This window comes from Olea europaea, chromosome 2, assembly GCF_002742605.1.
Source record: "Olea europaea var. sylvestris chromosome 2, O_europaea_v1, whole genome shotgun sequence".
In the NCBI taxonomy this organism is placed as follows: Eukaryota; Viridiplantae; Streptophyta; class Magnoliopsida; order Lamiales; family Oleaceae; genus Olea; species Olea europaea.
The window spans coordinates 28,161,326-28,175,019 of record NC_036238.1 but is presented as its reverse complement, the minus strand read 5'-3'; the positions used below and the strand labels follow the sequence as shown (position 1 = coordinate 28,175,019).

Genomic DNA, 13,694 nt, shown 5'->3' with positions numbered 1-13,694 from the left:
TAAACAGTTTTTTATTACTTTTTGCAGATATCACTAGAATACATATTATCTCCAAATCAATGGTTCTCTACTACAATTACTCAATTTGCAAATCTTCAATATTTTAAAGATTTTGTAGAACTTATAAATGCAGATGATCAAGCCTCTTTATTGTGCAGTCCATTCCATGGATTCATTTGTGGAAATATGAATAAGAAGCAAAACGACAAATTTAGCAGCAAGTTAACACATGAGTTAATAATGAGACTTATAAACTGTGGTAAAAATAACGAAGTTTGGGTACAACTAGACGATCATGTAGCTCGTTTTGGCCTACAAGAATTTTGTCTCATAACTGGATTGCCATGTCATGAACCTACTGTTGATCTAAATTTTAGTAATACTCGACTTAGAGATGAATACTTCGATGGTTCAAAACGAATAACTATGATAAGACTTTCTGAAGTATTTCATATATGTGAAGACCGAAAAGATAAATTTAAGTTGGGATTAGTTATGTTTGTCGAATGTGTTTTAAAACCAACTGGAAGACACATCGATTACAGAACTCTTGGAATGGTTGAACAGCTTGATGAATTTCTTACGTATCCATGGGGACGTAAGGCATATTTTGTTCTATTACATTCATTACAAGAATCACAGCTTGAAAAAATACGAAGAATGCAACAAAATAACCAAGCAGAATGTAAATATTCATTGCATGGTTATCCACTTGTATTCCAGGTATTTTTCTTACATTTATTCCCTATTCGATATAATTTAATCATGTAAAAATGTTAATATTCCTTTTTACTTATATTTCAGTATTGGATATACGAAACTTTTCCTAAAATTGGACGACAATTTGGTCATCGTATCCGTACAAGTTTAAAATGTCCACGAATGCATAAATGACAGCCTCAAATGGTATTAGCGGAAAATGTTACTAAAGAATTTTTAGCTACTGAAGAGGTATGTTCATTTCAGTATACAATTAAATATATGTTTTATTCTTTATAAATAAATTTTAGAGAATACGTCTGATATTTTATACAATATTACAATTATAGATTACAGTAATTGCAACGTTAAATCCTACTGAAGCAGAATTGGAAACATTCTGGTATACAACTCTTTCACTGCCAATTGACAACCAACATTGTACACTAGATAGCATTGTCAATGGTGAATTGGAAAATACAATAGAACAAATTCGAGTATATAACATACATCCACAAGAAACAACTGTACACAGTTCAAATAGAATTGAATCTACTTCTTCTGGTACTTCAGACTATGTAACTAAACAAGATATGGAACAGATGTTCAATGTACATAGACAAGATGTCTTTGGTTTCTACGACAGCTTGAAAACACAGATGATTCAAGAAGCAACAAAGCAAGAAGCTCAGTATCATACGATTCTTGAAAATCAACAAACTCTCTGTCAGACACTTCTTGATAATCAAAAACAATTTTTCGAAGTGCAGCAAAAAAATCAACAGGAACATTTTCAGGGCATACAATCTGACATGCATTCTTATGTGGATACCAGTTTCGGTTTAATGAAGTCTTACATTGATGAACAAAATCGAAATATGCAGAATCAGTTAACCAACTGGAAATCACATATGGAATCAGTTGTAGCCTGTACAACATGATTTGCCCCCTCCAACAAATTAAGCTGAATTTGAAATGCCTTCAACATCTGAACATGCAGAAGACGTCGAAAGATCAACAAAAGAAAAAAAAGGTAAGCAAAAAGAGACACAATCTCCATCACCAATGGCAACGAATACTTTAGAAGATTATAACATCGACAAATACAAAAACATTAGAGAATGGATATCAGAAAATCCATCAGAGTAAGATATTAAATTTAACTTCGTTAACTTAAATATTCTATTTCGTATTTTACTTATTTAATAACAATTTCATTTTTTCTTATATAGTGCATACTGGAAAGATGAAATCGACAATCAATACGCAAGACATTCGCTGATAAATATAATAAATCAAATTAAAGATATAAATATTGTGGTAAGTCAACTTTAGCAATCTTAATTAATTTTACTTCGTTATTAATATAGCTAATTTAAATTTTTTTTACTAGCATATTGATATAAAATTAAAGCTGTTGCGAAGACTCATTCATGATACATCTTCCCCGGTTTCAAAAGAATATGCAATCATGGACTTTCGATTCGAGAATGAATGTGTTCATTGGTACACAACGATCAAACAAGGAGCAACCGCTTCTGTGAATAATTTCCAGGCATTAGAGCAATACACAAAAGGAGAATTACCTACATTTGCTCGACCCTGGATAACATACAACTATTTATTGATTCCAGTCGCATATCCAGGCAACAGTTGGTTTATTTTTCTTGTTGATTTTGAAAAGTGGAAATTTCAAGTATATGATTGCAGCCACAACATTCATACACCAGATGCAATCAAGTTACGTGCAGCCCCATTTTTGGATATAGTACAATCATTATTAATAGCTACTGACATTTTCTTCGGGAAGCCAAATTTACGAAAACATAGAAATAAACGTATGAAATTGAAAATCATACCGTATCTACCTTGTCAAAATAATGGGTAAGTATCTCAACAATTTACTTTAATATTTATTTTTCTATTCAATTTTATTTTACATTTATAGCATTACTATAAAATAACTTCAAACTATTTTTTCTGTAGGCCAAACTCTGGAGTTCTTCTTCTCAAATACATTGAATGCTTCATTTTCGGATATCCATTAGAAGCAGTTTCAATTGAGAAAATACGTTTATACAGACGAAAAATTGTCACAGATATCTGTCAAAATGAATATTTTTTCCGTCCATATTTATCATAACCATAACAAAGAAGGTAACTTTTTTTTTTTTATAATGTCCCCATCATGTAAAGCAAAAGTTATAATAAGGTAAAAGCATTACCAAAATAAATGTCTATATTCATTAATTAATTCAATCTCAATTTTTTCTACATATACTTTAGTCTTGTTTCTTTCTACTTCTACTAATAGCTTTTCTCTTGCTTTAATAGGTATGCCCTATCATGATTGATGTTGAAACCAAGAAGAAAAAGCTTTTCATCACCCATCATGTAAGTATCATGTATTCAAATATCAAGTATATCAAAGAATTGCCGTTTTAACAATTTCTTATCAATGTTTCATTTTCTTCCTTTTGTAATAACGCTGTTAACTTTTGAAAGTGATCATTATAATCTCATTTGTATTTCAATTTTCTTTCTCTACAAGCTTAATTCAACTTTTGAAAGTGATCATTATAATCCCATTTGTATTTCAATTTTCTTTCTATACAAGTTTAATTCAACGTGTTTTAAATACAATCATTATGCAAATAATTTATATATTCGTTAAATGTATTATCATTATTCAATAAAACGATTGAAAAAATTGATCATATGAATTTTTATAGAATTTTTATCAACCCTCATAGTAATTTCTTTAGCAGTCTATATGTTTATAAGATTAAGTTAAATAATCTATAATAGTATAATTTATTTATTAACTACTTTAAATGAAATAGTAGAGAAATACTTCTTACCAACTCATTTAGGACAAATAAAAGCAAATCCATATTTATACTTCTCATTTTATACCTTAAATATAACTTTCTAATATATTTATGAACAGATATGCTGCTGCACTTATTTTTGCTACTCATTTGAAAATGTCATAAACTTTGAGAATAATTACAGCACAAACGTTTCACATAATTTGCAGAAAATAATAATAACCAAGTTTTCATATACAATTAAAAAACCTATTTCACGCACAAAACAAAATTATTACTGCGAATTTGCCTATTGAAAAGAATAACTACTATTTTTCATCTAAACAGCTCAAAAAAAATTCTACATGAAAATCTTTATTAGAGCATAGTAAATAAAACAAGCTAAAAATAGTGAATTACAATAAAAATTCAATACTAATATAAACCACCACACTAATATCACCTTAAACAAAATTCAAGCCATGCATTGCATGGCCAGGAACTAGTATATTAAAAAGAGAGGTGGAGATTAACTCACCTAACAGGAGAAATTTGACATACAATTGTCCCCAAAAATAGGACTAAAATGCAAAGCAAGAAATTTGAATCATTTTCCCATTCCTTTTGCGCATGGTTGAGTTGTTCCGGTAGCGCCAAGCCAGCAACCACCGTGCTGGTAGTGCCGCTACCTAGTGCATCCGCCGTGCGCAACCATTGTCTCGTGATGAAAAATGGAGAATTACCCAGATTCTCAGCACGAAGGCATCATTACCACCGCCGTAGCTATTGATAGAGACAAGAACAGTCAATTTGCCCTCAAATGGACCCTTGATAATTTACCGTTGAAGGATAATCAAATTATCCTTATCCATGTTTCAATCCCACAAAATTTGCGATCCGGTAGGTATCTTGTTCTTCTTCCTTTACATTGAATTTGAAGATTATTGTGTTTTGCCAGTACATTTCATGGTAATTATAGTGTCAAAAATTGTCGACGACGAATATTATAAAACCATCCATGCAATTATTTTTTTCCTTTTTTCGTTCAAGCAATGAATCATGAATATTGATAGAATGTGTTGGAAGCGAGTGCACTTCATTGGATTTGATGAGGAAGTGTGAATGAGGGCTTAGAATTTCAATCCGTATTCATGTTAATTGTTAAGAAATCTTCTCATAATGTTATATTCTCTGTTGAGAGGGAAAAACTACGTCATTAAAAATTATATCCTAGGAATGTGATTCATAAAACAGCATGGATGAGTATTTTTGGATTAAATTAGGGGCCTCAATACGAACAGAAGCAAATAAGAAGCAAGTCCTGTTAAAATTCAGATTGATCTTTTGAGAATGTTGTGTTGGTTTCATTTTGTTATTGATTTACATTAGGAAATGACTTCTAAATTCCAGTGTCATGGATATTATTTTTGCTTGCGTTTAAATTTTAATTAATTTTTATGAGAGTATTGAAATTTGTTGTCTAATGCAGCTGCAGAAGGTGCCGTCCCTAAAGTAGGTAGTTCACCTACTCTGGCTGAAATTCCACAGTTCTTCCTTCCCTACCGTGGGCTTTGTGCTCGAAAGAGGGTAATCCAAAATTTATTCACAGTTTATACCATATTTGCATTTAATTTTATAGTGCAACAATGAAGAACTTAAATTTGTTTGACATATGCACCATAAGTCTATTCCGATCTTTTGCCTAAAGCAGGATGCTGGAATGAAAACATACATATTCTATGTACATGGTTGGCACACAATTCTAGACAAGACTATACAATAAACATGATTATGGATTATTTTTTTCCTCAACAGTGTTAATTACTAGCCAACCCACCTTGCTAAACATACTTTATAGAGATTAAAAGCATCTTCAAGAGACTCTTTAAATATGAGATGTTCTCTATTTTAAAGAGCCAACCTTTAAAATCATGTTCCAAGAGACTCTTTAAATTAACATTTTAATTTATAGAGTGGGTTTGGCTCTATAATTAAATCCATTCAAAGTATTTCGATTTTCAATATAGGAAAATAATAAAATAATCTAAAGAAAAGCTAGTTAAAATAAAAGATAGAGAAAAATAATAAATATTTTTTTAGAGTAGTAAAATTAAGTGTTAAATATAAAGAGCTAGTTGGGGTACTTTAAAATTTTAACTCTTTAAATTTATAGATGCTCTTCAAATGATAGAATATACTCTTTAAAAATAGTGAGTCTCTTGAAGATGCTCTAATAAATGCTTATTTGTTATGGCACCAATATTTAATGGTCAATAAAATGAAGGCTCCATTAGCTTCTTATATTGAGAATTTGACGATTGCAACTTAATCACAACAATTTTTTGAAAGCTAGTGCACCGAATGTTCAGCTCACTTGAAACACGAACATTAGGGACTAGAACTAAATCTTCTGAATTGGCTTGGTTAAATATAGATTTATGTTCACTTAACTTTCAAAGTAGTCTTTATAATGTTGGGTGAATGTTGGGCTATATAAAAAGTAAATTACTCTCACATAACCTCTTCTTTCCAAAATTATTTAGATTGTTATGTTTTTCTTACATTACGTAAGCAAATTACTAACTTTGGAAGCAACTCTTAAGTCTTATTTGTTTACAAATTCCAACACTGAACAACAGATAATGTATTTCATTTTAAAACTAAATAAACTTTTAAAGCTTGGGCAAGCTCTCATATGAATATCTTCTATGGAAACTCTACTATTTTTCACATACATGACCAATACTTGATTGCTGATTGTAATCACTTCAGATCCATGCTAAGGAAGTGATTCTCCTTGAGGCTGATGTTGCAACTGCACTCACTGAGTATATAATTGATAATTCCATCACCACCATTGTTCTTGGTGCTTCAAGCCGGAGTTACATAAAAAGGTATGCTTCGTTCATCCTTCTCTCTTGATCAATTAGTTATAAAGCTTCCATCTTCAAGTGGCCAAACAAAACAAGTATCTTAACGAGCGGAACCGAAATCATGTCCTTATCGTGTAACTTTCATTGCACCCTCCCTCACCGTGTTTATTGAATTACTTAACTGGGAAGTCACCTGATATATGATCAGGAATCAAGAGGTGAATAACAAAAGTAGTGTCCATTAAATGGGAACTTGAACCTACCTTTACTGTTTCCCTTTTAACAGAACTATTCTTACAGTTTGTATGGAACTATTTCTACTTGCTTGACTATTTTTTCCATCCATAAAAGTTTTTTATTTTTTATTTTCAGGGCATTTAGAAACCTAGATGTGCCAAGTTCTTTAGGAAAATCTGCACCCAATTCCTGTTCAGTATATACCGTATCGAAGACAAGAGTTCTGAAAATTAAATCTGTTTCGCCCAATACCATAAGGCAATCACCTCATACTGGATTCTCGCCAGATACGGCCAGCTCTGCAGATATTTTTAGGTAACTCAAGGAATTCATGGCCCTGCTATTTTGAAGTGCACAATATCATACCTATTCCTAGTTTGAGACTATTGAAGCCATAATTACATAAATAATACGTCTCCCTCTTACAACTGAAGCTTTTAGATGAGAATGTTCAAATTGGTTCAAAACAAGAAAAGGACCTGGATAAGTCTCACTACCACCCGTTTCTAGAAAACCGCGCACGTGTTAGGCTTCTGATAAAAAAATTAATCTTACCTGCACATGAAGGGCGTGTTGAAAACAAATTTTAAATGAATAAATTTGACCCCTCATCTAAAAGCTTAAAATAGAGACATGACAATGATCTGTCAGCTTAAGAGAGAGAGTTTTCTTTTTATGTTATTTTGGACAATTCCTTTAAGAACTTCTCTACCTTACTGCATAGTATTTTCTTGAAGTGTCACTTCTTTCACAGCATGTGTGCATGTCAACAAGCTATTTTCCGAGTTTTTGTTTCATGATTCTAACCCATAACTTTCAGTGTTGGTAGTTGGAGATCTGCTGCATCTGAGAGATCATCAACTGATGAAGGCAGCCAGAGAATGTCGATAGACACTACTCATGATATGCATTCTGTTAGCAAGAACTCATATGTCTTTCAATCAGGGACCAATAGCAGTGGAGTTCTGCAAATGTCTCCATTGGAAAGACGTTATGGGAGTAAAAATCCTACTCCTCCATATTTGGCATACGCCAACTTTGAATCTGCTCATGACATGCATTATGTTAGCGAGAATTCATCTCCCCTTCTATCAGTGACCAATAGCAGTGAATTTCTGCAAATGTCTCCATGGGAAAGGCGTTATGGCAGTAAAAATCCTTCACCTCCAAATTTGGCGGACACCAGCTTTGAATCTATGCAAAACACTCCACAAATGAACAATCTCAATCTTCATCTTCGCACTAAAGAGAATTTATTTCAGTCTGTATCTTCCTCTAGTGATCTTTCAGATTTGATGAGTTTCCAGTCATCCAATATATCATTTGAACCTTTAGACCAGCCCCGCACTTCTGATGCCACTAGGATCTCCACCTCCTCCCAAGCAGCGGTGAGTTCAAATAGTTCTTGGTTTTTAGGGCCTAATAAAGAATGAGTGATCCTGAAATTTATAACTCATTAGGCAGGTTAGCTGTTAAATTTTAGAATAGCAAGTTATGGCACTCTTCTTTCTGCCCCTCCACCCACAATAATCTAAAGTCATTCTAATACTCATTGGCCTCTCGTCATTGTATAATTTATCTTCATGAATTGAATATGTTTATACAGAACACACGACTTTGCAAAATATGAATTGATCAGATGTTGGGTCTGATTTTGTGGCCAAAGCTGCAAGATAAGCATATGTACATGAGTATGTGCTTAGACTTTGAAATTCCACTATCTGATAATTTACTTGAAGAAGTGACCTAATTAGTTTCATGTGTGGCCAAGTATCCAATTATATTTTAAACAATCCTGATTTTATTTTAGCATATGATGTGGTTTCTACAATAACCTAAAATTGTGTGTGTTGAAATTTTTGCCCTAATTAGCTTTAAGCTGTACTGTGAGAAATATTTAGAAAAATTTTGCTGTTAATATCTTTGGTTTCCCATGATAGTTTGCTTTATGCACAGACTAAAGTCTAGACTTGTCTTCTTTTGACTGTCATATGAACTAGCTCTAATGCCTATAATGCGTGTCAGGGAGAATTAGAGAATGAATTAAAGAGATTGAGATTTGAACTGAAGCAAATCACACTGCTTTACAATGCTGCTTGTAAAGAAGCAGTAACTGCAAGGGAAAAGGTAACATGACAACTTCAACTTGCTGTCTGCTTGTATTTCTCCTAACTCCAATTGGAATATTATATTATATCCCAGGTAAGAGAGATTGGTCAATGGAAGTCAGAGCACGCACACAAGTTAGAAGAAGTCAAGCATGCGCAGGAGGTTGCATTGGCTATAGTAGAGAGGGAGAAGCAAAAGTGCAAGGAAGCTGTTGAAGCAGCAAATAAGGCTCAACAGATCGCAGAAATGGAGTCTGAAAAGCGAAAACGTGCAGAACTAAAGTTTAAGTTGGAGGCTCAAGAGAAGCAGAAAGCAATGGAAGCATTGTCACGAATTGAAGTTAGATATAGAAAATACCTAATTGACGAAATTGAAGTTGCAACTAATTGCTTCTCCAGTTCAGGAAAGATAGGTGAAGGTGGATATGGGTCTGTCTTTAAAGCAACTCTTGATCATACATCTGTTGCCATTAAGGTTTTGAGGCCGGACTTATCACAAGGACAAAAACAATTTCAGAGAGAGGTACTCTATGCCAATTCTATCTTTATGATTCAAATGTCATTTTAAAACTAAAATTTCTTGGTTTAGGTCAGGTTTAGGACTACATATTTTTCACCTGGTTAACTTTAAACAATCTGTACATTATCTCAACCAAATTATTTATTTATTTTTTATTTTTTATTTTTTTATTGTCAGAAAGCAGTGATTTGATTCTCCTTAGATTTCCAAGATTTTTTTTTTTGGGATTGCAGGTAGCCCTAAATAGGTTACCCTTGCTGTTTGAGCATCATACAAATCATAAATTAATAAAAATAAAAAAAAAAGTAAAAAGAAGATTAAACGTTAATCAAAAAACGGGAAAACAGAAATTTTCAGTTGGTAGTGTCTCACGATTGCACTTGCCGATTCAATCTTCTAATTGTTCTAGTATTTTCATGCTGTAGCTTGAGGTGTTGAGCCACCTAAGGCATCCAAATTTGGTAATCCTTTTGGGCGCCTGCCCCGAGTTTTGTTGCCTTGTATACGAGTACATGGAAAATGGAAGCTTAGAAGACAGGCTATGTCTTAAGAATGACACTCCACCTATTCCATGGAGCACCCGTTTCAGAATAGCTGCTGAAATTGCTACAGCCCTCCTCTTCCTCCATCAGACAAGACCAAATCCCCTTGTGCATTGCGACCTCAAACCTGGCAACATTTTATTGGATCGTAACTACGTGAGCAAGATAAGTGACGTTGGCCTATCTAGGTTAGTTCCCTCATCTTTGGCCGACAATCTTACCCAGTATCATATGACAGCAGCAGTGGGCACATTCTGTTACATTGACCCTGAGTATCAACAGACTGGAATGTTAGGAACAAAATCGGATATTTATTCTTTTGGTATAATTTTGTTGCAAATGATCACTGCCAAGCCTGCTATGGGTCTGGCCTATATTGTTGAGCGGGCTATTGTGAAAGGGCAGTTTACAGAGATACTCGATCAAATGGTGAAAGATTGGCCAGTTGAGGAGGCTTTATCATTGGCTAAATTGGCTTTGAAGTGTTGTGAACTGAGGAAGAGGGACAGGCCAGAACTCGATTCAGTGATATTGCCAGAACTTGAACGACTGAGAGAACTCGGATTAGAAAATGAAGCCAAAGATGGATTCAACCCTATGAATCTGCAATATCCACATTTTCAAAAAGCTTAGCTTTAAGCCAGGTACGTGACCAGTTTCCTCTGTACTTTTCCTGTTTGTTCGTTACGTAGTACTAGACAAGATTTTGTGGTATGATAAATGATAAACAAGAATTCAATACATCATCTTTTTGTTCCCTAATACTGTCAAGTACTATTAAATCTTTCCTACAGCACAACATGTGCGAATGTAGCAATGAATGAAATCTTTTTGTGTATGTAACACAATGTTAAGCTGTCCTTTTCTTTCAAGCAGGAAACCAGAATCACCTATTCTGAGGTGCAAATGGAAAATCATAGCAAATATGCATCTGAAAGTACCATCAGCAGATTTGCAAGACTTGGAACCCCAGATTAACTCTTCATGGGGCCCGGAAAACTAACTAGCGACGGCTTGAGGACTCACGGCAAGCTTTTTACTAATACCACCCTGGCTCAAATTTTCTATTTCTTACCATGCACTTCTCAGTTTCCTCCCCTCATTAAGGCTTTATAATATTTTGTCAAACATTTAGCAACCTCTAAAGCTCAAAAAGTGTAGATAAATAGTATATGCATGAACATAGAAATAGTAGCATCTCGTACTTTAGATGAAGAAATAGAAGGGTTCTAACTTTCTCTTTTTGCTGCTGAAGTGATTTGTGGTTTGAAGAGAGAGAGGGGGGGTAACCATAATGTAAAGGAAGGGAAACATGTGGGCTATTAATAATTTGTCCATTCTAGCGTTTAATGTCAATGTAATTAGACTGGACACCACTCAAATTTTGTTACGGTGTCTCTCTTCTTTAATCTTGTCATGTCGCATGTACCAATTATGTTAGTGCAGGAGAACATTGAGAATGATTCAATAATCTGTGGCGGCTAGAAATTTGAATGTTATTTTGTTAAATACTTCTGATGTTTAATTAACTTTAATAAGAAAAATAACAATGGATTTCACATGTCATAGCAAAATACAGAACAAAAAGTTACAAGGGTCGTAAAGGAATCTTCAAAAGACTTTTTAAGGAGCGTCTTGATCATAATAGAAAATGTCTTTAAATTTGAAGAGGAAAATTTTTTATATGTTATAACAAACTTTATTTTTTGTTCTGTGTTTTATTTTTTCCAAAAATTATTTATTATTTTTCCTTTAACTTCAATATATATATATAAAAGAAATCCATTCAACTTAGCATGCAGTGTATTTTTTTAGGAGAGGTACGTCACTTTCCATTTACGAATTGAATGAGTGAATCTCAAAAGAAAAAGGCTGGGCTGGGACTCGCAAGTCATCTCCCACTAGTAAAAGTGTTGGGACCGTGTAATGCTTGATTTCACCTTCCACCCTTTTTCACGCTAAAACTATAATTGAGGGGTTAGGGAGATAGTAACTAAACCGAAGCATAGGAATGGAAGTCAACTACCAACTCTAATTATAAAAGTAAAACTCTTCACTATAGTCTGCTTTCTTACTATTATAACATTTTCTTGATAAGATAAGATTCTCTCCCCTTCAACAAGAACTGAAATTGATTAGGCTTAAACTTTAAACCTCTTCTTTTCGAGAAAGAAAATGTAATTCTAAAAGATCTCCCCCCTTTCAATGTGTAGACTGCTTCCAGAGAATGATGAGCTTTATCTCAATTGCCTTGCCTGGCAGGGCAAAGTTCTGCCCTTACAGGGCGTAGAACAAAAGGGAAAGGAACAGAAGAGACATACCTTCTTTCGTTCGAGTACTTTTAGGGTACTCATTGCAACCCATTGCCACATTTGCATGTGAAAAGAAAAATCACTCTTCGATGAAAGGGCCAAGCTGGAAAACCGAAATTCTGCTTAGTTGCTTGCTAAAAGCTTACGCTATTATCGGGACGTCGCTAATTGCTATAAATATGTGTGTTAATAAATAAAAATTCAATATATATGAAAGTTTTATTACATCCAATAATGACAAAATATAAATGAGAATATATTTGATTCGTCAAATGTAGAGAGTTAAATTTACTTTTTATTTTAAAATGTTAAATAAAAAGTATTTAAAATATATAACATTTCATTTTTAAAGAGTATCCGAATATTTTGACGTGGAATGGTTGTCACATTAGGATTTTGTGAGCTACATGTGCATTTTCGTCAAAGTAAAGGGCCAAAATTTATTTCAGTGATGATGGATACAATGTAAAGCATAACGAGCAATGGGTTACATTATGAAGTTCATTGAGTTAATGATAACTTGGGGTAAAGTTCAGTGACCAATACTATAATTTACCCGAAAATGAATCGTGTGAAGAAAAGGGCATTTCAGTCACTTGATGGCCATCTTCAATATACTTTGAGCGGTTATATTTTCTTTTTCTTTTTTTCTATTTTCCTAATTTTTAATTACGTTAAGAGTTTAATATTTGTTTATTTTGTACTCACGTCTCTTTTTTTTTTTTCGACATATTTTTGTCACCAACATTATAATAATTAGCACATTTTCTCTTTGACGAAGGTTTTCGTCAAAAAGACCTGTTAAGAGGAGTAAAAAGACTTCATTGCTTCTCAAACTTTTAAATAAAGCAAAAAATGAACAAATATGTCTCTCATTTTCTTGGGGCTTCTTTGGTTACTGTGAAGTCATCGGATGAATTATCGAGTAAATCTGGACATAACAAACCAATTCCAAGACCCCTTCGATATTTATTCCCCCCCGCCATCGACACTAAACCTAAGGCTCCCCCATTCCCCTCTCCAGAAATAATCGCCACATCTTCCTCGGAGCCCCGATCCGTCTATTCGGGCACCCGATAATCCTCCAATGAGAACAACCTCGTGCTCCAAATGAAGGCAGCGACCATGAAAACGATTCAACTCCTCGACTTTACAATCCGTATCAAGACTTGCAGGTCACGATACAAACCCTATACAATCTCCCTACCTCCCCCGAAGTATCTCTTCCCTGAGGAATCCTACGCGCAACACCGTTCATGGGGAGAGAATCTCACGTACTACACCGGAATAGGTTACTTGGGCGGTACCTCCATCGATGCCCGCAAAGGAATTTGTCTCCGGCGTCAAGTCCATTGAGTCCACGAACACCTTGAAGTTGAAAATCAACAGGGTACTCAACGGGTCAGGTCATACGGGCCGCCAAATTGGAAACCAATACGGGGTCATCGAACTGCTCTTCGCAGGCCTTGAGAGTGGTATGGTCGCATATAGAGATACGGACGATGCGATCAACAGTGTCGCCAGAGGACTTGGTACGGGGTACTCTACAAGGCGGCAGCAGTGGCCCGGGGGGGGGGGGGGGGGGGGGGGGGG

General features: G+C 34.3%; 2 protein-coding genes across 4 annotated transcripts; both read left to right on the top strand.

Annotated features, from left to right (window-relative positions):
• The first annotated feature begins 652 nt into the window (after positions 1-652).
• On the top strand, positions 653-3,309 carry LOC111369627. 2 transcript variants are annotated; one of them, XM_022991218.1, is made up of 6 exons: positions 653-723; positions 805-1,844; positions 1,932-2,019; positions 2,093-2,583; positions 2,686-2,856; positions 3,034-3,309. In XM_022991218.1, exons 2-5 carry the CDS (start codon positions 1,675-1,677, stop codon positions 2,840-2,842), a joined length of 906 nt encoding a protein of 301 aa, XP_022846986.1. In that variant the 5' UTR covers positions 653-723; positions 805-1,674; the 3' UTR covers positions 2,843-2,856; positions 3,034-3,309. The 2 variants fall into 2 exon arrangements, with proteins under 2 accessions (XP_022846986.1, XP_022846993.1); XM_022991225.1 differs by lacking the exons at positions 1,932-2,019; positions 2,093-2,583; positions 2,686-2,856; positions 3,034-3,309 and having other exon boundaries at positions 805-951; positions 1,050-1,916.
• A 732-nt stretch (positions 3,310-4,041) lies between these two features.
• Positions 4,042-11,186, top strand: LOC111369613 (U-box domain-containing protein 35-like). 2 transcript variants are annotated; one of them, XM_022991198.1, is made up of 9 exons: positions 4,045-4,409; positions 4,999-5,096; positions 6,282-6,403; positions 6,755-6,934; positions 7,440-8,007; positions 8,645-8,746; positions 8,822-9,250; positions 9,673-10,433; positions 10,666-11,186. In XM_022991198.1, exons 1-8 carry the CDS (start codon positions 4,241-4,243, stop codon positions 10,420-10,422), a joined length of 2,418 nt encoding a protein of 805 aa, XP_022846966.1. In that variant the 5' UTR covers positions 4,045-4,240; the 3' UTR covers positions 10,423-10,433; positions 10,666-11,186. The 2 variants fall into 2 exon arrangements, with proteins under 2 accessions (XP_022846973.1, XP_022846966.1); XM_022991205.1 differs by lacking the exon at positions 6,755-6,934 and having other exon boundaries at positions 4,042-4,409.
• Positions 11,187-13,694: the final 2,508 nt, after the last annotated feature.